The sequence below is a fragment of the Anabrus simplex genome, chromosome 3, assembly GCF_040414725.1.
Source record: "Anabrus simplex isolate iqAnaSimp1 chromosome 3, ASM4041472v1, whole genome shotgun sequence".
In the NCBI taxonomy this organism is placed as follows: domain Eukaryota; kingdom Metazoa; phylum Arthropoda; class Insecta; order Orthoptera; family Tettigoniidae; genus Anabrus; species Anabrus simplex.
Genome location: NC_090267.1, coordinates 139,546,159 through 139,567,314, shown reverse-complemented (window position 1 = coordinate 139,567,314; position 21,156 = coordinate 139,546,159). Strand labels below are relative to the sequence as shown.

Genomic DNA, 21,156 nt, shown 5'->3' with positions numbered 1-21,156 from the left:
CTCAGACGGTTGAGGCGCTGGCCTTTTGACCCCAACTTGGCAGGTTCGATCCTGGCTCAGTCCGGTGGTATTTGAAGGTATTCAAACACGCCAGTCTCGTGTCCGTACATTTACTGGCACGTAAGAGAGCTGCGGGACAAAATTCCGGCACCTCGGCGTCTCAGAAAACAGAAGTAGTTATTGTTATTGTTGTAGTTATTGGTGGTATACAATATCCAATCATTAGATAGCGTACCAAAAGCCTGGATTAAATTCCTTAACCACTCCGCAGTGCCCAAATGGAGTGAGGGCATATAACGCTGTTGATGGTGAATCGTCCGTCGGATGGGGAGATTAGCCGCGAGCAGACCCTTTGGTGCTATTCGACAGGAGTAGGCTATGTGCCGGCATCGGATTTCACCCTCTCCCTTCCTACTATCATATATCACGTCATTCATTTCATCTTATTAACTCCTCTGTTGAGGTTGATGTCAGGAAGGTCATCCGGTCATAAAAACTCGCCACGACAGATTCTTTTCACTTTATATCCGACCCTGTACAAAAACGGAACAAGGGTTGGACAAACAAACAAACCTGAAAACACGTGTAAATCGTGCTGTAAGAGAGTTGAATGGGAAAGTATTTGACAATAAATCGGTCTAAAAGAAGTTGGCTATTTTTAAGCAATCGTAAATTGATATACCGTACCACTGTTTTTTTATGTAACAGTAAAATGAAGGACCTAATAGGTCTAATTAATCAGTGTTGTTGTTATTATTTCGATGTGCTTTTAATTATTTAAATTATCTCCTGTCCAATATTCCCGTTTCGCCTACTATTTTACATTAATACATCGGGGTAGTGTAGTGACGTAAGATGGCTGCGGCCGCACGCTTCCGACTTCAGAATCCTGCAGCTCATTGCCACTCGAGATCTATATGTCTGTTTACCCACCTCATATTTCATAGACCATTTCCTTCCAAAACACATTACCATCATCAACACTTACCGTGCCAGACGTCACCATTACATACATTACCGCAGAATACTGCGGCAAGCAAACAGTTGCAAATAGCACCAAACCAATCTTATATAAACTTGGATTGAGAAGCAATCAAAAACATGGGCCTTGAACAGCTTAAATACAAACGTACCCGACGGAGAGAAATCATAGTAAATTATAGGTTCACACAAACACGTAAACATACCTACAGATACACAAAAGTAATTCGTGTGCCACTAGTTGGGGAGGCAAAGCATAATACGAGCTGAAGGGAAATGCAATTATATGCAAACGCAGGGACCAAATCAGCTCGTGTTAATACAAAATATCAATTAACTACGTCACGACAGATAAATAAAACGAAGCACAGGATGTACCCTATAACGAAACATACGAGATTGCCGCCCTATATACACACCCGAAGTCTGGTAGTTCGTGGTAGCCTTCACGTAAACGCGTTTTAAAACGCGAAAATATTTGAAAATAGAAGTAGAAAACCACACGCCTAGACGAACCCTCCATCTTAAACGAGATGGACACACCAACAAGTCGACAAAGATAACATAATCATAATAAAGATAAGAAAATTAAATCATACAAGAGATTGGAGCCTTGTTGCCCTCTAGCGGTCAGGAATAGTATTAGAGGAGAAGACACATTGTCACGTCAAAGGAAGTTAATACAGGAAGCGGAGTCCGGCTCCATGGCTAAATGGTTAGCGTGCTGGCCTTTGGTCACAGGGGTTCCGGGTTCGATTCCCGGCAGGGTCGGGAATTTTAACCAAAATTGGTTAATTTCGCTGGCACGGGGACTGGGTGTATGTGTCGTCTTCATCATCATTTCATCCTCATAACGACGCTCTGGTCGTCTACGGAAGTCAAATCAAAAGACCTGCATCTGGCTAGCCGAACTTGTCCTCTGGACACTCCCAGTACTAAAAGCCATTCCCATTTTACACGAAGCGGATACAAGCAGAAACTTCCAAGAATATGAGCATAGAATTCAAGAAAGGTGTATAGTGATCGAGTGAGTTGTTTCTGGAGGTAATTTATTAATCCATGTCCATTTAAAAAATAATAAAGCCCCTGGAAACGATGGCAAAATTACAGAGATGCTGAAAATAGGAGGAGATGACATCATCTGAATAATTCATACACTCTTCAGAGAAATATGGGGGACCATGATGATTCCGATGGACTGGAAGGATGCCATTATCCATCCTTTACATAAGAAAGGCGATCGAGCGGACCCCAACAACTATAGAGGCATATCCCTTTTATCAGTTAGTGTATATACAAGGTTCTATATAAAGCGCTATCATTCAGAGTTGAACAACTAAAAGATCATTTGATTGGTGAATACCAAGCAGACTTCAGGAAAGGTAGATCGTGTTCTGAGCAAATTTGGAGTCTGAAGACGATATTAAGGACACGCCGCAGTACCACCACATTTGTCATCTTTGTGGACTTTAATTAGGTGTATGACTCAATTGACAGACGAACTGTTGTGGACATCCTGGGAGAGCTAAGTGTAGACAAGAACACCACCGAATTAATCCGCCAGACTCTCACAGACACAACTTCTCAATTGAAGTTTCTAGGTGAACTATCAAAGCCTTTTGAAGTGCATACAGGAGTTCGACAAGGAGATGGCCTCTCCTCGATCCTTTTTAAGTGTTAGACAAAGTATTCAGGGAATGGGGAAAAGAAATCGAAGGTATAAACATAGGTACTCGGGGACAAAGAATTAACGTGAAGTGCCTAGATTTTGCTGATGATCTATCTACCTTTATCAAGACTAGTGAAAAAACCAGGTATGCCACAGAGAACTTTCATGAGATAGCATCAAAGACAGGCCTTCTAATATCGTATTATAAGTCTCATATCATGGCCAATGGGCACCAAAATACCCAAAGATCCCCACTACAGACAAATTATGGAATAATCACACAGGTCCCTTCCTTAAAATATCTAGGAGAAATTATTGTATCATCCGGATTGGACAGGAAAGCTAATTTAGGAAGAGCCACCAAACTCCTGAGAGCATACCAAATAACACGGAATCACTACAATAAGAGTGGTGTCACGAAACGCAAAACTTCGGCATTACAGGACTGTTGTTCTTCCGGAAGCTTTGTATGTCTCAGAAACCACATCTCTAGGACGTCACACTAAAATTGATGAAATTGAAAGACAAGAACGAAAACTTCTTAGGAAAATATATGCCCCCCCTGCGGGTGGGGGACGCACATGTAGAATACACCCGCGATATCCCCTGCCTGTCGTAAGAGGCGACTAAAAGGGGCGACCAAGGGCTGACTGAATTAGAACCATGAAACTAATTTTGAATCGTACCATCACGCGGGGAACACCATGGGTTGCCTGTACTTGCAAGTAGTACCAATAAATTCGGTACGAAATAGGTTTGTGATTAGTAGCAGTAAAAGCCTGGCCTGGTGGATTCCAGTACCCGTGCGTCTTACCCATGTGAGCAACACCGCGGGTCTGGGCGTAGCCTGTGAGTTGTACCACTATATGAGCAGCACCGTGGGTCGGCGTTGCCTGTGATTAGTACCCACTATGTGAGGAACACCACGGGAATACCGGCGCCCGTGTTTAGTACACCTAGGTGGGGAACCTTCTCGGTTTGCGTTGGCTATGAGTTGCGCCATTGTGTGAGACACACCATAGGTCTGCGTTACTTGTACGTATTGCAATACTTGTGAGTAGTACCATCTTTTGTAGAACACCGCAAGTCTTCGCTACTTCTGATTAATACCCCAACATGACACATACCATGGTTCTATTTTACTCGCGATATGTACCATTCTGTGGGGCCTTAGACGTGGATTTTGCACCCCCTTTAGACACCAAGCATCATTGTGCTTTATAAGTGGTTCCTTGGTCGGTAATAATGTTATTTTCGATCTGTTTTGAGTCTGATCCACTGGTTTTTGTTTGTTTTCTTTTTTTGTTTTGTTGGGTTCCTGTCCATCCATTCATTCTTCATGACATATTTTATTTTTATTTTGGTCAGTGGATGCCTTTGAAATTCTTTTTGTTATTTCATTTCGTACCATTAGGGGCCGATGACCTTCGATGTTAGGCCCCTTAAAACAACAAGCATCATCATCATCATCAATATATGCCCCCGTTCATGTAAATGGTACATGGATCAAAAGAAAAACTGTAGATTTGTAAAAAGCAACCGTTAAGTTCACCGATACCGTACGCAGTAGACGATTGAAATTCTATGGCCACATCTGGAGAATGGACGACACTAGATATGCAAAAAGAAACCTCTTTGGTATAATTAATTCAAAGAAGGTCAAAATCAACTGGTTGAAGGAAATAAAGCAGGATTAAAAGAAATGAACATCATAAAAGATACCATCAGGGATCGCAAGGCTTTCGGAACTCTGGTTGCAAAGCACACGTTCACGGAAAAGGCTAAAAGAACCACAAGGAAACAATGGACGGAAGAACGCAAGAAACAGCATAGCGAGTACACGAAGAGATTTTGGAAGGAGAAGAAGAAAGGAAAACTATCAACAAGCTAACAAGTTCCAACGCTCTCTGTAAACGGGCATAACGAAGAAATAATAATAATAATAATAATAATAATAATAATAATAATAATAATAATAATCGTCTAGTCGGTAAGGTTAGCAACCCTGTGAGGTTAAGCCTAGAGTCGAATCGAAGCCTATTAGGTTACACGTACACTCGAACTTGGGTCTATAATGTTAGAACCGTTGTAAGGTTAAAAGCCTGCTCACGTAGCCAGCCAGGCCCTACTTTTCACATCGCCTGCCAGGTAGCATCATCCGCCACGTTGCGCAGCTCCTACCTCGAAAGACCACTTTTTGGAGTTTCCGCGCTGTGACGCCACAGTCACGTGACCGGCAACAGCCAATCAGCGCTTGGTCTGTTAGGAATGTTAGATATCTACTGACAATGTAAGGATGCATATAGCAGCCACCACCAGGTTGCCCTCATGGAACTCCAAATTCAAACCATGGAACCGCTATGAGTCCCGACCTCAGTCCCATCGAGCACTTACTGGGCAAGCTAGATGATCAATTTCGGCAGCACACCAGAGCCCCTCAGACACTGCAACAACTTGCAGATGCTCTGGTCCAAGAATGGTGGAATATTTTCCAGGAGAAAGTGCAACAAGTGATCAGAAGTAGGCTATTCGGCGTAAATGTGCGACAGTCATACAGGCGGATGCAGGCCCTATCAGATACAGAAGAGTCTCAGTCTTCTTTTATGTGACAATATTGAATGATAATTCCAGTTTGATTTGTCACAATATGTTAAATTTCCATTTGCCACATACAATGTATTCCTGTTAGATGAAAGTTTGAATTGTCTGGTAACACTTAACTTGTATTACAAAATGATGTGTTCAAAATCTCATTCTCTAATTTTTTGAGCAGTGTGTATAAAACTGAAAGTAATCCACGTGTAATTGCGTAGAATGACGAGAGCAGTTTTATGCCTGTGATACTGAAGCATAAGGGGGCATAAAAGGAAAGTTTTTCCGGATAAGTGTTTGGGATACACAATTGGACTGTAGAGAATTCTGTCGTCCGATTTCTTGTTATTTGCAACAAATGTTGTGTCGGTAAGGAAAAATACTTAAATCTGTAGAAACCAATTATATAAAATGAATAACACATTATCAAATTTAACATACTAAAGAGTTTATTGGAATATTAATATTTAGAAATTCATTCTTTATACCTGCTTTCCTTTCACTCCATATACCAGCTCCCTCAGTGGGTCAGCCGAGGAGATTCGGCTTCCAATATCGCAGTTCTAAACCTGGCAGAGATAGCTGAGATTTTTTAAGGATGGAAAAGACTTCATTCAGCAGCTACATCGTACGATGTCGGCATATCAAAGAATCTGGAGACACATTCGGTGTTTTATTCGACAAAATTAAATTTCAGCCATAAGTCACCTAACAGAATTTCTTTTTTTCTAATATCTGGTAGAGCAAAACAGAACAACAAAATTGACACGCTGGCAGTCTAAATATCTTCAAAAGTATTCGTTATATTAATAACTCATTTACTAATATTCCCAGAACAAAACGTGCTGAAGGAGTCAGCAGTCTTGAATTTATCTGGTTAAGAATTTTAACCGTTGCAAGAAAATCTTCCATCCAAATTAGCTACAAGATCATGCGGATATGCAATCGTTGATAGCAACGATTTGCGAACAAACGTTGGAAATCAGATCAGTCACTAACTCCATTTGTTCAGTTTACCTAAAATGTATTTCATTTTGTGCATCAATTTGTGCAGTCGAGACTCTTGCAACGCGCGGAAAGTTTAGAGAACTCCATGAGAGTCAGCGAGGTCATAACCAGGTTGCATTATTTTTCTGCGTCCTTTAGTTCATAACATTTCTTCTTAGAAATATTTCACTCCCATATAGTTCTAATATGAAAGTAGAGCTTTGACGAGTGATGGTGTATTACCGCTACCTCAACATTTGAAAATAGTATCGACATGAACCTTTACTTTACTTGGAGTGGGAGCACACGCTATTACCTCAATATTTGTTTGATATGTAGACTTTGCATTCAGTTGAGTTCACCGATAGATCTTGTTACAAAGTACATCTCGGAGCACACTATTTGGAGACAAATTCATAGTAAGCTCATTCACATTTGCTTCATCGTTACCACAGCGCATGTAGAACAGAATATAAATGGTTTCGTTTGTTTGCAATGAAGAATTAAAATTAATTGCAGGTTAATTCACAAAAGGGAACGGTATAAACAAACCTGCACGATACTCACACCATTTCGATAGAAACACGATTGAGCCTCTAATTAAAAGTGTTGCGTTTCAGTCTACACGATGTTCTAATAATTATTATTCTTGGTTACACGACCAACTAAACAATTCTTACGGTTTCGGAAACGCAGAGGTGCCGGAATTTTATCTCGCAGGAATTCTTTGTATGCCGGTAAATACAGTATACCAAATCGAGGCTCCATGTATTTGAGTACTTTGAAATACAACCGAACTCCGCTGAGGTCGAACCCACAACCTTGGGCGTATTGCCTGAGTCACTCAACCAGGCTTCAAATCTTCCATGTTTATTTTATAAGCATAAGAAATGTTAAACTGTACAGATATGCAGTCGGGACGCGTGTTGTCTATGCGAGGTTCAACGACATTCGTTCAAATCTCTATCATGAGGTCAAGTCGTCAAGAAACGAGACTTTCACTTCAGTGTATTTTCACGGCACGATGGTTCACTCAACGTGCAAGAGGAAATGAGTACAGTAAACTGGTTGTAATAGTACGATGTTTTATTCCAGTCCTTCAGATCTGAATATATGTACTCGTATATACACAGGCATATTGTAATTTTGCCATTTACTTCCTACTGTAGAAATGCTCAATGTTATACGTCCTTTCATATACAGTTGGTGTCAGGAAGAACATCCCGACGTAAAACTGGATCAAATCCACAACAAGTGATGATGGCAATAAATAGGGGAAAAGGACTAGAACAAGTAGAAGAAGAAGAAGAAGAGTATGATGATGATGATGATGATGATGACGATGATGATGAGGAGGAGGAGAAGAAGAAGAAGATAGAAATGCTCAATTGTCCAGTTTGTCACAAGGAATAGCATAGTAATTGTTGGAAATAGGTATATAGGCTAGATAAAACGTTAATACACTGTCAAATAATAACGTTATCAAGCCATTAGAGCCTCCGTACCTCAGACGGCAGCGCGTCGGCCTCTCACCGCTGGATACCGTGGTTCAAATCCCGGTCACTCCATGTGAGATTTGTGCTGGACAAATCGGAGGCAGGACAGGTTTTTCTCCGGGTACTCCGGTTTTCCCTGACATATTTCGTTCCAGCAACACTCTCCATTCTCATTTCATTGCATTTATCAGTCATTAATAAATCTGTTTGGGAGTGGCGACCCTATCGTACTAATAGCCTATATATGATTCATTCATTCATTCATTCATTCATTCATTCATTCATTCATTCATTCCCTGACCCGGTCAATGACTGGAGCACAGGTTGTAGGTTTTCATCAAGCCATTAATCTATAGATGGTATAAAGTGAGGTCGGTCCGTTTTCCCTGTCTGTTTAAAATCGCTCTCAGGAAGTATTGAATAGATTTTATTCAAGTTTCCACCAATAGATAGAGTGTCTATCAAGGAGCATGTATGTGCACAATTAATAAATACGAGTCTCCGTGGCTGAGGCGGGAGCGCGCCGGGCCTCTCACCGCTAGTTTCCGCGGTTCAAATCCCGGTCACTCCATGTGAGATTTGTGGTGGACAAAGTGGAAGCGGGACAGGCTTTTCTTCCGGTACTCCGGTTTTCCATGTCATGTTTCATTCCAGCAACACTCTCCAATATCATTTCATTTCATCTGTCAGTCATTAATCATTACCCCAGAAGAGTGCGACAGGCTTCGGCAGCCGGCACAACTCCTATACTCCCCACTAGATGGAGGCTTCATTCATTCCATCCCTGACCCGGTTGAATGACTGGAAACAGACTTATATGCCCTGTTCTTTACATCCTTACTATAAACCCTAAATACCCACATAGCCATGTGCAGAGATCTGGACCTTTTATTTACAATCATATTTATATGATTACCCTAATGAAGATCTTTCTTTATATTAACACCTATGTAGCCTACTTATAATGATTCCCAAAAGGAACCTTCACCCCATCAACGCAGTAATTAAAACTGAGAGGACTTTTCCTATTTGTGAAACTCAGAACCTGAGTTTCAGCCCCGTTTATCAACATACCATTGCCTACTGTCTATCTCACAACATTATCGAGGTCATTTTGCAGTTGCTCAAAATCTTGTAAATTATTTATATCTCTGTACAGAATAACATCCCCAAACATACATTACTATAGTACGGTACGGCAAAATTGTTCTGATGAACTGCATATCTATATGTGGCTAGGAGGCGTGACCAGTCTTTAGGGAAATAATGGCTAGGAAGAGCATTGGGAGATACGAGTGTTTCTTAGTAAGCAAACGATATGTACACTATACATTATTACTGTCTTGTGGTACACTATCGCTTTCAGTCGTATATTTCACTTATTTAGCAACTGCATCGGTTTAACCCCAGAAAGGGAAAATGTCGAATATTCGACACTTTGGTCCTTGCTGTAGTGGCAATAACGAATATTCGACATGTTGGTATTTCTTGTCGTAATTTCCTAATTACTTCAAGAGATATCGTGACAGTCTACTTCTTGTCGTTCTCGATGCCCACAGCAGCCTTGAGTTCAGTTACATTCATATTTATAACCTCTATGGGCGCAATTTCACAGAAATAAATGAGTGCAGTTTTCCGACGATCTGTCTGAGCGTCTTTTCTGTTGCTTTCGGGCTCTGATTTGCTATTCTATTTCATTTTATTTCGCAGTTTTCCGTTCCGTGCGAGTTATTCACATCTGTATATATATTGTTATTTGTTTTATTTAGTACAGTGTCTGTGTACATATGGCATCTTCACTTCATTATGAAAAATTAGTAATGAAGTAGTGCGGAATTTGTTGGAAGATGGAAGTGACACTTCTGACTTTGAAGTTGTTGAGAATGAAGCAATACATTGAGAGTCAGATCTGGAATGTTTATCAGCTATTACTTGTCATCAAATATCGGAGAGTGAAAGTGATGACACACCTATTATAACAACGTGGTCTAAGGGAACGCCTCAAAATGATTGCATGCCAACACATTTTCCCTAATAATTTCAAGAATATGCCTCTCAATTTATGAAAGTTTTGCTACTGCATTACAGATACATGATTAACAACTTGTATATTTCAGTTTATCTGTGTCATGTTCCAGTTTTGTGTACATAATTATGATCGAAAATGTTATTGTTATTTTGAATTTAGGAATTACACTTTTTGAACAGAGTATTTGAACTGTGTATTTTTCTAGTCAAAACATTTATGTAATTTCGTTTCAACACGACAATCCTTAGTGTACTAGCTGTTACGTGGATAAATAAAACTTCATATATTTCTTTCAAATTATACGGATATTTTGTATTTTATTTATACAAGTAAAAGCTTCCAGATATGGCTGCCACCACAAGAATTAACATTGCCAGTTCTAGGGTTAAACGTTGTCTCCATCTGAATACGAGACTCCCATCGTGTGTAGTCTCAAACTACCAAAAAAACGTTAGGCAGAATCTTGAAAATATTCCACACCTTTTTTTCTAATATGCTTTGTATTTTTCTCACCTGATGCTGCACCATTTGTGAGACAATGATCACCACCAGCAGCGCCTGTGACTGTACGAGTTGTGTGTGTTGTGGGTTGCAGATGCTGGGCAGGGAACCATGTGGCTATGTCTGTTGGTGATGGCGGCTATCGCGGTCCCCGTCCATGGCGTTGGTGTGACGACCTGCCCTCCAGAGTGTATCTGTCTCTCACAAACTCAGGTACGTAACCCTAGTCTCCAAGTACGTAACTGTGATCTACTTATAAACTGAGAGACGACTCTCTGCTGTCCTGATGGTTTTCAAAAATTCATGGAGCTGAAGTGCTAATTGGTATCGTGAACTTGTCGATCAATGTGTGCTAAAATTAAATATCTGTGAACATTCCGGGTGCGGAAAAAATTTGTTTCCTAAATTGAAGGAATATTAGAAGATTCAAATGCAAGTGGAGTAGGACCGCGATAATCCAACGTTTGATAATCTGTCAATGCCGGATTGTCAAGATCATTTTCAAAAGCCTGGTTTAAAAAAGGGGATATACATGACCACTAGAGTTTTAACGTACAAAAGCAAATAATAATTATTTATTAAGCACAACAGAATATATTACAGTACAAAGAGATTAAAAGTATGAAGTGTTGTACTGTAAAAAAAAATTGAATTAAAAATCAATCGAAAATCAATCAAAATCAGTCAAAAATCAAGTCGTACTACACAGTTCAATCAGTTTAAGGCTCAAAGCCCAGAAGAGTTCAATATAAATAACTGTTGTAGACTTATTGCGAAGTTAAAACGCACCATGGCTTTGAGAAAAAGAATATGTTAATTTTAATAAAATGAAAAATGTTAAATACAAAGAATTTGGCACAGTTCAAACTAAATCATTGTCTATAGGCCTAGCATAGGTATTTGATGATGTCGAGGGCGTGGAACCTGACGGACTGATGGGATAGCTTGAATTTCTTTCTGAGACCCCTTAAAACAGTGTAGGACCGAGCTCGATAGCTATAGTCGCGTAAGTGCGGCCAGTATCCAGTATTCGGGAGATAGTGGGTTCGAACCCCACTGTCTTCAGCCCTGAAGATGGTTTTCCGTGGATTCCCATTTTCACACCAGGAAAATGCTGGGGCTGTACTTTAATTAAGACCACGAGCGCTTCCTTCCCATTCATAGCCATTTCCTGTCCCATCGTCGCCATAAGACCTATCTGTGTCGGAGCGACGTAATGCAACTGCCGAAAAAGTGTAGGGATATTTAATTATTTCTTGGATTGAGCTCTTTTTTAACAAAAAATATTTTGTATAATGTGGAGGTGCATAATATCAGAAACGTCGTATTGCTGGCTTCCTTTTTGAGAATTTCGCAAAGGTGTTCAAGGCTTGCAAAGACTCAGGTCATGAGATGTTTGGTTTAGAAATATATTCACTGTACGTACGAGCTTTTTACTGTGCTGTAGTCTATTTAACAGCCGTACACACAGGTAAACTTTGATACAGTGCAATACATTTATTAAACTGTTCAGGAAACCCGTACCGCAAAAATGCAAATGTAAGTACTGTAACTTAAGTCTACTTGAACGAAGAATTGTAGTGATACTGTCACGAAGCCAAGACGGTGACTGGCTGATGCCACCGATAGTATACTCGCACAGTGAGGCAGACACGTGACTGACGAAACGCCGAACGGTTCCCATATCTCCCGAACGCTTCCGACTGCACTGCCAACTGTGTCAAGCTCTAAATCCCCCATGATACGGGAAAAAATAGGTTTCTGATTCGTGCCTGACTATCGCGGCCCTACTGTATTGTGAACATAGGAGCCATGATAGGTCTGCAGGGATTTGTTTTGGCAGCCCACCTCCCAGACTCTCAATCGTAAACTTGCCAAACTGTATGTTTCTTTGTTTACAATTAACTGAAACCAATGCAAAGGGACAAACGAACAGTACCTCAGAGCAGATGTTCGATATCTCCCTCCAAATTGGTAACACAACTCCAATCGACGCAAAACTGATTCACGTATTCTTTGGGAAATTACCGGTGCTTTCCGGAAACACAGGGAATACAGAAGGAAAGTCGCACGGGCAGCGCCCGAACAAGAACAGAGATGCTCGTTTACGCACGAGCGTCATTGAAGTAGGCAGCTGAATCTCTCACCGCAGACCTAGGGTTTCTTTAATTTACGGGGAAGAAAGTTCTTCCACATCCTGTATAAGGAGAAATTTAATTAACATTCCTACTCCTCTTATTGTACGTATGCTTTTATGTTGTTTGGTAGATTTTACTTGAATACGGTTGGTTGATATTGACGATAGCAAGTAAGTTAACCTACTATATCTTCCCGAGGAAGTAATGGAAAATGATGATTTCAGATCTTTTGTTCATTAGTCGTATAGCAATAAACAAATTAATTCTGAATCCTGACATATTTACTGATAGTAACTCATGCAAACAGTAATTACCTAATTTTAATTACTTAGATTGGGGTAAGGGAAAAAGGTTAAAACCAATTCGTTAGTTAAGAAGAGTTTTAGTGAAAACTACTATTTCCCATATAGCCTTATTATGAATTAATAACAAGTCACCTCATAATTCAGCTGCTTCAATCGACCAGTGGAACAGTGTCCGAGTGTACGTGGGTTGCGTTCCGGCTGGAGTAGTCGATTTTTGAGGACCAGTCAAAAGTATTGCCACTCCATGTCATTGTTGTTGGCATATTGAAGATCTCTGGTGGCACACTTCGCGTCACCCGGAAAAATAATAACTCATTCATATGAACCGTTCACTAAAATACCACTTTTGCTGCTAGAAAGCAGTACAATCGGAATTTAGAAATTAGTGGTCATGCTGCCTTAAGTCACTCACCGATGATCATTCTTGAACATAGGGTTTAAGTTATCATGTGTACATTTCGTACACCGTGCGTATGTGGGTGTTGATCACGATTTCATGAGCCTGTAACATGAAGTTAAAATAAATTTGGAATGGGCTATTAATAGCCAAGTGCGACGTGTTTGTATGGTGGACGATGATGATGAGCGCAGTGTGTAAGTTGTAGGAAAGTTGGGGACAGCATGAAGACCCAGTCTCTAACCAGTGGGATTTAATAATTCACGTTGACCTGTCGTCCACAGAGCCATATATCATGAATTGGTAATTACTAGAGTCCGGACTATTAGGTAGTGATAGGTTAGAATGCAAACATACTTTAGCCAGTAACAACTATACCCTACGCTGTACAACGGTTATGCTACGAGATTTGCATAGATATTAGGAGTACAGCCTATAGAACTCCTTGAATTTATGCTACTCTTCCTACACCATGGTACAACGGGTTGCATGACACTTCCTACAAACAAAATTACTTTGCATTCTAACCTATTCCCACCTAAAAATCCGAGGTATAGTAATTACAATTTATTCTTGCCTGATTAGACTTACAATAAAAAGGTATATGTATTTTAGGTTCCACCTTTTCAATACAATACTGCTTTGTTAATCAAATTACACTACATCACAACCCAAAATATAACTCATTTTATTGTAATTATCAGTTCAATACGGACCAATTATGGAATTCTTATCTTTTAATGATTAGACTTAGTTACGTACACAGAATTTCTCCTGATCTACTTCACTCATATGAAAATTCAATTTATTGATAACAATTACAAGTAGCGAGTTAGTATGTTTACCCATACTACACTGACACATAGGTATGAGAAAATCCTAATACCTGTTATCGGAAGACTTAGAATAAAATTTCTATGTATGTTTGTATGGTGAACGTTGGCCAATTAGGTGTTTCAGGTATATGAACAAAGGAAGTGTGATTCGCAGCACGAGTGAAAGTATGAATATGATACTCTGTCAATAGAAGGACAAGCTCCTTAGTAAGTAAACTATTAAACTAACATTGAGAGTAGTTGATTCATTGAAGGTGTTACTGATTAGCTTAAATATGTTCCATTAATGGAAGGGAAACCTTTCTATTGGACAGGGTTTGGATCTCACCAATAGTTACATTCACAAGAAATGATTAAAGGATGGGCCTCGAGATAAAGCAATGCACAAAATTAAATTTTCACGCCTTCCCGTGCCTGTTAAAATATCGACCTCAACGATATTTTGTATAATACTCTTAGGCGAGTACCTTTGCCCAATTTCGGTGCGCTTAGGATCCTTAAGGGCATGCTCAGCACTCCTATTTCATGTACTGGTACGCCACGTGCAGAAATTGAATTGAGAAACTCAAATGGATGAGGAACTGCATAGTCGATGTTCACTGACTTAAGTAACACGTATTTTCATTCTTCACCTGGGATTCGCACCAGGTTTTCCGCATTTAGTTCCGAGACCTGCTCATCTTTTTGCAGTCAAAATAGCCCGTTGATGAAACCTCACATTTCGAGAACCATGAATATTGCGAATGTCCTGAGAAACACTGCCAATTAAGTTATCCTGAGAATGAACGGTGTTAGCCATTGTTACAGAAGTGATAATATTATCACCAGAGCTCTTTAATGTTCAATTTCAAATTTTAAGTTGTATCTGACTGAATATCTCTTCTCCCTGATCGCCAAGTTGCACGCGTATGTTGGTTGAGAAAAAGCTTCGCAATGGATGGCTATAAGTAGATTTCCTCATTCAGGTCTTTCCTTCATCAGCTCTCGTCCTACTTGTTACAGTTGGCACCGGCACTGTCTTGTGCGCCCCCGGCTCCTCCTCACCGGACAGAGGCTGTTCCAGTCGGCGCGGCGAGGTAACTCCTCTAGATAGCGCATTATGGACAAAACCGCCCACGGCCCGCTTTGGGTCATTTAAGCATTGGATTCGGTATTATTTATCATCATCATCATCATCTGTTTACCCTCCAGGTTCGGCTTTTCCCTCGGACTCAGCGAGGGATCCCACCTCTACCGCCTCAAGGGCAGTGTCCTGGAGCTTCAGACTCTTGGTCGGGGATACAACTGGGGAGTATGACCAGTACCTCGCCCAGGCGGCCTCACCTGCTATGGTGAACAGGGGCCTTGTAGGGGGATGGGAAGATTGGAAGGGATAGGCAAGGATGAGGGAACGAAGCGGCCGTGGCCTTAAGTTAGGTACCATCCCGGCATTCGCCTGGAGGTGAAGTGGGAAACCACGGAAAACCACTTCGAGGATGGCTGAGGTGGGAATCGAACCCACCTCTACTCACTTGACCTCCCGAGGCTGAGTGGACCCCGTTCCAGCCCTCGTACCACTTTTCAAATTTCGTGGCTGAGCCGGGAATCGAACCCGGACCTCCGGGGGTGGCAGCTAATCACGCTAACCACTACACCACAGAGGCGGCCGGTATTATTTATACTACAATAAAATTTATGAAGCATGGAAATTCAGAACTTTTTATTTCTCCTCAAAGAATTCTTCGATAAAATTAACGTACTAAACAACAGAAGGATGCAGGAAATAAGTAAAGTACGTAAATATAGAGCGAAAAAATCTTCTATAACGTTTACTATGAAGCATTTATCAGTGGAACCAGCAATAACGGAGATATTTGAAAATGTATTTTTAGGTTTACTATTATACCCATGTTAGGGGCTGCCTGGCCGAGGCGGTAAAGACGTGCTCGGTTCGCCCGGAAGGACGTGGGTTCGAATCCCCGTCATGAAGTCGTAAAATTTAAGAAACGAGATTTCCACTTCCGGAGGTGCATATGGCCCTGAGGTTCACTCAGCCTACACCAAAAATGAGTACCAGGTTAATTCCTGGGGACAAAGGCGGACGGGCGTAGAGCTAACCACTCTACCCCATCACGTGCCGAGGTTAACAATGGCGGAAGCCTTTACATTCCACTCCTTCAAGGGCCGTCATGGCCTGTACGGAGGTGACTTTGCTTTGCTTTGCTGTTATACCCATGTTGGAATAAAACACATGTATAGCCTACACTGCCGTTACTTATTCAATGAATATACTGAAATATCGATTTTTATTAAATTATGTTAGCCGTTTTCTCATAGAACACGGACATTAGAAACAGGCAGGCTTGACGGAAATTTAAAAATGGCATTTTCTTCTTATTGTGGACATGGCCGTTGCAGAAATACAATTTCTTTTACCGAGTGAGCTCGCCGTGCAGCTGTGAGCTTGCATTCGGGAGATAGTGGGTTTGAATCCCACATCCGGCAGCTCTAGAGGTGGTTTCCCGTGGTTTCCCAATTTGTCACCACACTTATGATCACGGCCAATACCTTCCCAATACTAGGCCTTTCCCATTCTTCTGTCTCCGAAAACCTTCGATGTGTTTGTGCGACGTTAAGGAAGTGGACAGAAAATGCCAATTTGTAAAAATTCTGACTCATTTACAGGAAAAGCTTCTACTTCATTCATATAAGTATTATTCTTGATTTCTCTGGAAGATTTTTACATTTCGCATACGCCGTTGTAGATTGTTACTTATTTCACGGTTCAGTCTCTATGATTCATGCTATGAATTAAGGCCAAAGAGCGATGCTTGCTAAAGAAACTGGGAGCGTAAACCAAGAGATCTGTGAAGCAGGGAACTGGCTTTACTTACACACAGTCCTAGCATGACGAATCGCCATCATGGTCCTAGTGAGAAGTTTTAATTCTTACGATTTATACCTGCGGCCACAGAAATAGGCGGGCGAGAAAAGCTGCGCTGTGTTCAGCGACAGCTGGTCGACAGTTACTTACCTCTAAGCACGGATTGGCACGCTGATCGTGCAGTGCTGTCTAGCCGAAGCCGATCCGCTCGAGGTCCACGTATTTTTTAAAGTAGTTCTCTTTTCTATATTACAAAGTCGAATGTATAGTATTCAAGTATTTACAGTTATTTTGTAAAACCATAAACAAATATTTCTATAAAATGTATATAGATTAATACGTAATCCTAAAGTATCTACCGTGTCCTGTGCCCTGCGCTGGCGGGCGCGACCTCAACGAACTCGACCAGTGACATTTATAAGGTCTTTTTCCGGTCCATTTTCCATGAAACCGAAAAGAGCAATGGAAACATCTTTCAGATAATAAATTTAAGAAAATTCTCTATATTTTTCCTGCAGACAACATTTTAATGGGTGAAAACGCAAAAACGTGGCCGCTTACTGAAAATTTTATTACACGACTTCACGGATTTAAATTTACATGTTGAGGTTTTTATTATTAATAATTATTTTAATTGGTTTATGTGGAAAATAGTATACCGCTGAAATCAGCAATATTTCCTGAAGCGTGTAGTACAATTTGTTTTGCAATATTATAGAAGGCAACAACCTGAGCTTGGGAGAGAGCAAACTGCCTCGCGTTCCAAAATAATGTGTTCAATAAACATATTTTCGCCAGTTGTTATACAGTATAACCTTATCAACAGCTTAATTTCTCTGATCCGCCTAATTTGGTGACCGTGACAATAGAGACCATTGATTTGTTCTAGCCGCTTGAACGCTAGGAACGTCATGACTCAGAATATATCTGAGTTGGCCATTCTTATTGTATGGCAACTAATATGCTGCCTCCTAGGGCCATTTACTAGGCCACTCAGCCGTAGCGCATGATTCGCGATCCAGAACGTTACTATCAAAACCCGCACCACGAATCACTCATTGGAAAGGAAAATTGAGGAGAAATGATATGCTGAGTACCGTCAGCTGTCATACATGTCCTAGGCATCATCGAAGAAGATTTTTAAGGAAATGGGGAGTGAAGTAGTTTCGCTTTGTTTCCTCGCCGAGCTAGCAGTTACTATTACATATCAGTCTGCAAAGCCCACTAAAATGCAAGCACCAACAGACCGATTGAGTGGCATATTCATACCGTTCACAGCAGGGACTGGCTGCATACTGAATGGTATTACTAACATCACTCATACCTCAGGCACTTTCGTGTTGTCGAAGCCAAGGTTGAGACTGAGACAGATGATTGAAAGTAGAAAATTAGTTCTAGCCCATACCAGAAGGCTTAGTGCACTGTAAACACTATATCTCACCAACAAGGCAGAATTATATATACTTCCGTATTATTGCACACATGTTTCATCGGAATAATTCGACGGTTGTCAGTTTTTAATAAGACCCTGTTTAATGTGTAATATTTTCATAAATTAGGTTCCAATAATGAAAATAAAATTCATAACTTCAGAACATTGGTCTAGCGCAAGGCCTCTCAAACGCCCAAAATCTCACGCGTGCAAATGGAGGCGCAAGAGCTCCGTGCACTGTGCATCGGTTGCGCTCGGCTTCGCTCGGACCAACGCTTTGTCTCTGGGCTACTCGGCTAAGCTCGGCTAAGTTCAGCTCTACTCGGCGCAACTCAGCTCGGATTTGGAGCACTACGGAGCAAGTTTGGAACAGGGAGACAGGGGGAGCGAGCAAGACAGGCGTGAGGAAAGAGAGAGAGTAAGCGCTATTGCTCCAAGTCGAGGAGTGGGGGGTCTGCACTCTGGTCAACCAAGCGAATTCGTCTTTTGCACCGTGCACGGTGCATGCACCAAGCGCATGCACCCTGAGAGGCCCTGGTCTAGCGTCTTCATCACTGACCTAATATATTACTCAATGTCCGCAATGGAACAAACCACCGGGCACCAAATGAAAGATATCGCGTAATCTGCGTTATCTTATTGAATAAGTGAACACTGACTCACGGTATTCCCTCTAGAGGCGCACGGAACAAATTTTATCTGTGTTAAAGAGATGCTAAACGGTACATGTGAGAATAAAATGCGAGCAAGTATACTGCTTTAAATTACTCACATGTTGGATTATATCACACTTAAGCACAGAGTACTGTTTAAACGAATATGCTGTATTTTAGACTATCACACTCGACCTTGACACCAAATCCAGACGTGGTTTACATTTTCTCACCAAATGTTGCCGTTTAATAGTTATGTACCGGGCGAGTTGACCATGCGGTTAGGGACGTGCGGCTGTGAGATTGTATCCGTGAGATAGTGGGTTCGAATCCTACTGTCGGCAGCCCTGAAGATTGTTTTCCGTGGTTTTCTATTTTCACACCAGGCAAATGCTGGAACTGCTCCTTAATTAAAGCTACTGCCGCTTCCTTCCAACTCCGAGGCCTTTCCTATCCCATCGTCGCCATAAGACCTATCTGTGTCGGTGCGACGTAAAGCCACTAGCAAAAGAATAGTTATGTCTCTGTGCCACAGAAATGAATCAACTGATTGACAATAAAAAATATTAAGCCACGCGATTCTAACTTGGTAACATATGTAAAATTAATGATGGGACATCGCCGTTGTTATCGATGATGATGAAGATGGTGATGATGCCAGACTCACCTCATCGAAATGCGATGAATATGTTTTTTGAAGAATGTTGTAGAAATAAACAATACACCATGATTTTAATTATAGAAGTAATCAATAATTCTTTTCAGTAAATGAAAATTAATAAATCTCGTATTCATTAAATGCCATTTTTATAGCATTCCTTCATACCTTTAGGTGCTGCCTACACTTCCAAATTATTGGAGCAATGCACTCGAAATATTGCAAAATATAACTAGCCAATAGTAATTATTAGCTGGGACAGAGAAACCAACATGATCTAATGTTTGCTCTTGTGCTTAGTTAATCGTCACAGGAAAAAAATTGGCGAATAAAACATTGTCGTTTTTTTACGGAAAGGATGTTTTCTGTCGGATAATGTTAGTCTGGCTCTTGTATTCAGATATTCTGGACCTATACTTTAACCAGCAAGGATTTCAATCCCAGACAGTTTTCACACATGTTCCGTACAAACAATTTTGTCCTACTGAGATCCTTCCACATAGGGTTGGCGTCGGGAAAGGCATCTGACCGTAATAACCGTCCAGATATACTGTACATGTGGGGCACAGTTTACACACGTGAACTCAGTGTGGGAATAGTGGCAGCAGGAGAAACATGTCCCATTCAAACAATCGTGAATAGCTTTTACATATCTTTATAAAAATCACAGCAGCACCGGTTTGTATGTGAGTGTATGTGGCGGAAAAATCACTTAATTCGGAATTTTTTTTTACATTATATATTGGAAACGATATTACGTTTTCTTTTACTTCAGTTACTAAACTGTTTGCACTAATGTGTGTCTTTGGGATTCAACGTATAAATTAGAAAACGTATTCATTGATTTCAACGCAGTTTTCATTCTTGGAAGCAAATTATGCAAACTTGACTTCTTCCACGGATGTTCTGGATGGTAAATGTATAACGTTGGAAATTTTCGGAGATTCATCGTGTAAGTGACAATAATTTCCATTACCAATTTGAAGTAAGAAATCAGAGAATTTTAATTAATCTAATTTAGTACGCATGTCTCCTGAATTTTTAGTCATTTGTTTAGAGTCATATAACAGTACTTACAAAATCTGTATAAAATCTTTTCTATGATTACTTTTCCGGGAGTACAACTGTTCACAAGGTCTCTGGAGTGTACTTGAACGCACAGTGATGCATATACACTGGCCATAGGAGCTTTACCTCATATAATTAGCCATGCAGATTTGGTGTCAGGTGAAGCGTTTTTATTGATATTCAGAAATGAATCATATTTCAAGCAATTTTAAAGTTAACTTTAATTTACTGTGCACTGTACGACCATCTGGTAGCAGCGTAGTCGCCATTGCCTGTTCATGCCATTGGTATAACTTCAAACTCGTAATTAAACACTTTTGTATCAGACATTCGTTCATATCTGGCTCTGAATTTTACTGTTCATTTGAAGCAGGTGTTTGAAATTAAATGGATATCGGGCTAAATTCCACAGTGTTATACTGACCTACACCAACATAGCCAGAGGAAGGAATATTGCATATGTTTTTCCAATCCTAGGCAAAACGTGCGTTATCATTTCTGTATACCCTATAGGAAATATTTGACTAATACAGCGTAACTCACTCACTCAC

At 40.6% G+C, this 21,156-nt stretch overlaps 1 protein-coding gene across 1 annotated transcript in view; it reads left to right on the top strand.

Annotated features, from left to right (window-relative positions):
• The window catches only part of LOC136867115 (chondroadherin), a 1,785,188-nt gene that overhangs the window by 1,637,007 nt on the left and 127,025 nt on the right, over nucleotides 1–21,156 (top strand). The window contains exon 5 of the mRNA XM_067144219.2: nucleotides 10,350–10,468. Coding sequence (XP_067000320.1) covers nucleotides 10,367–10,468 — 102 coding nt within the window. The 5' untranslated portion in view covers nucleotides 10,350–10,366. The remainder of the gene's footprint in view (nucleotides 1–10,349; nucleotides 10,469–21,156) is intronic.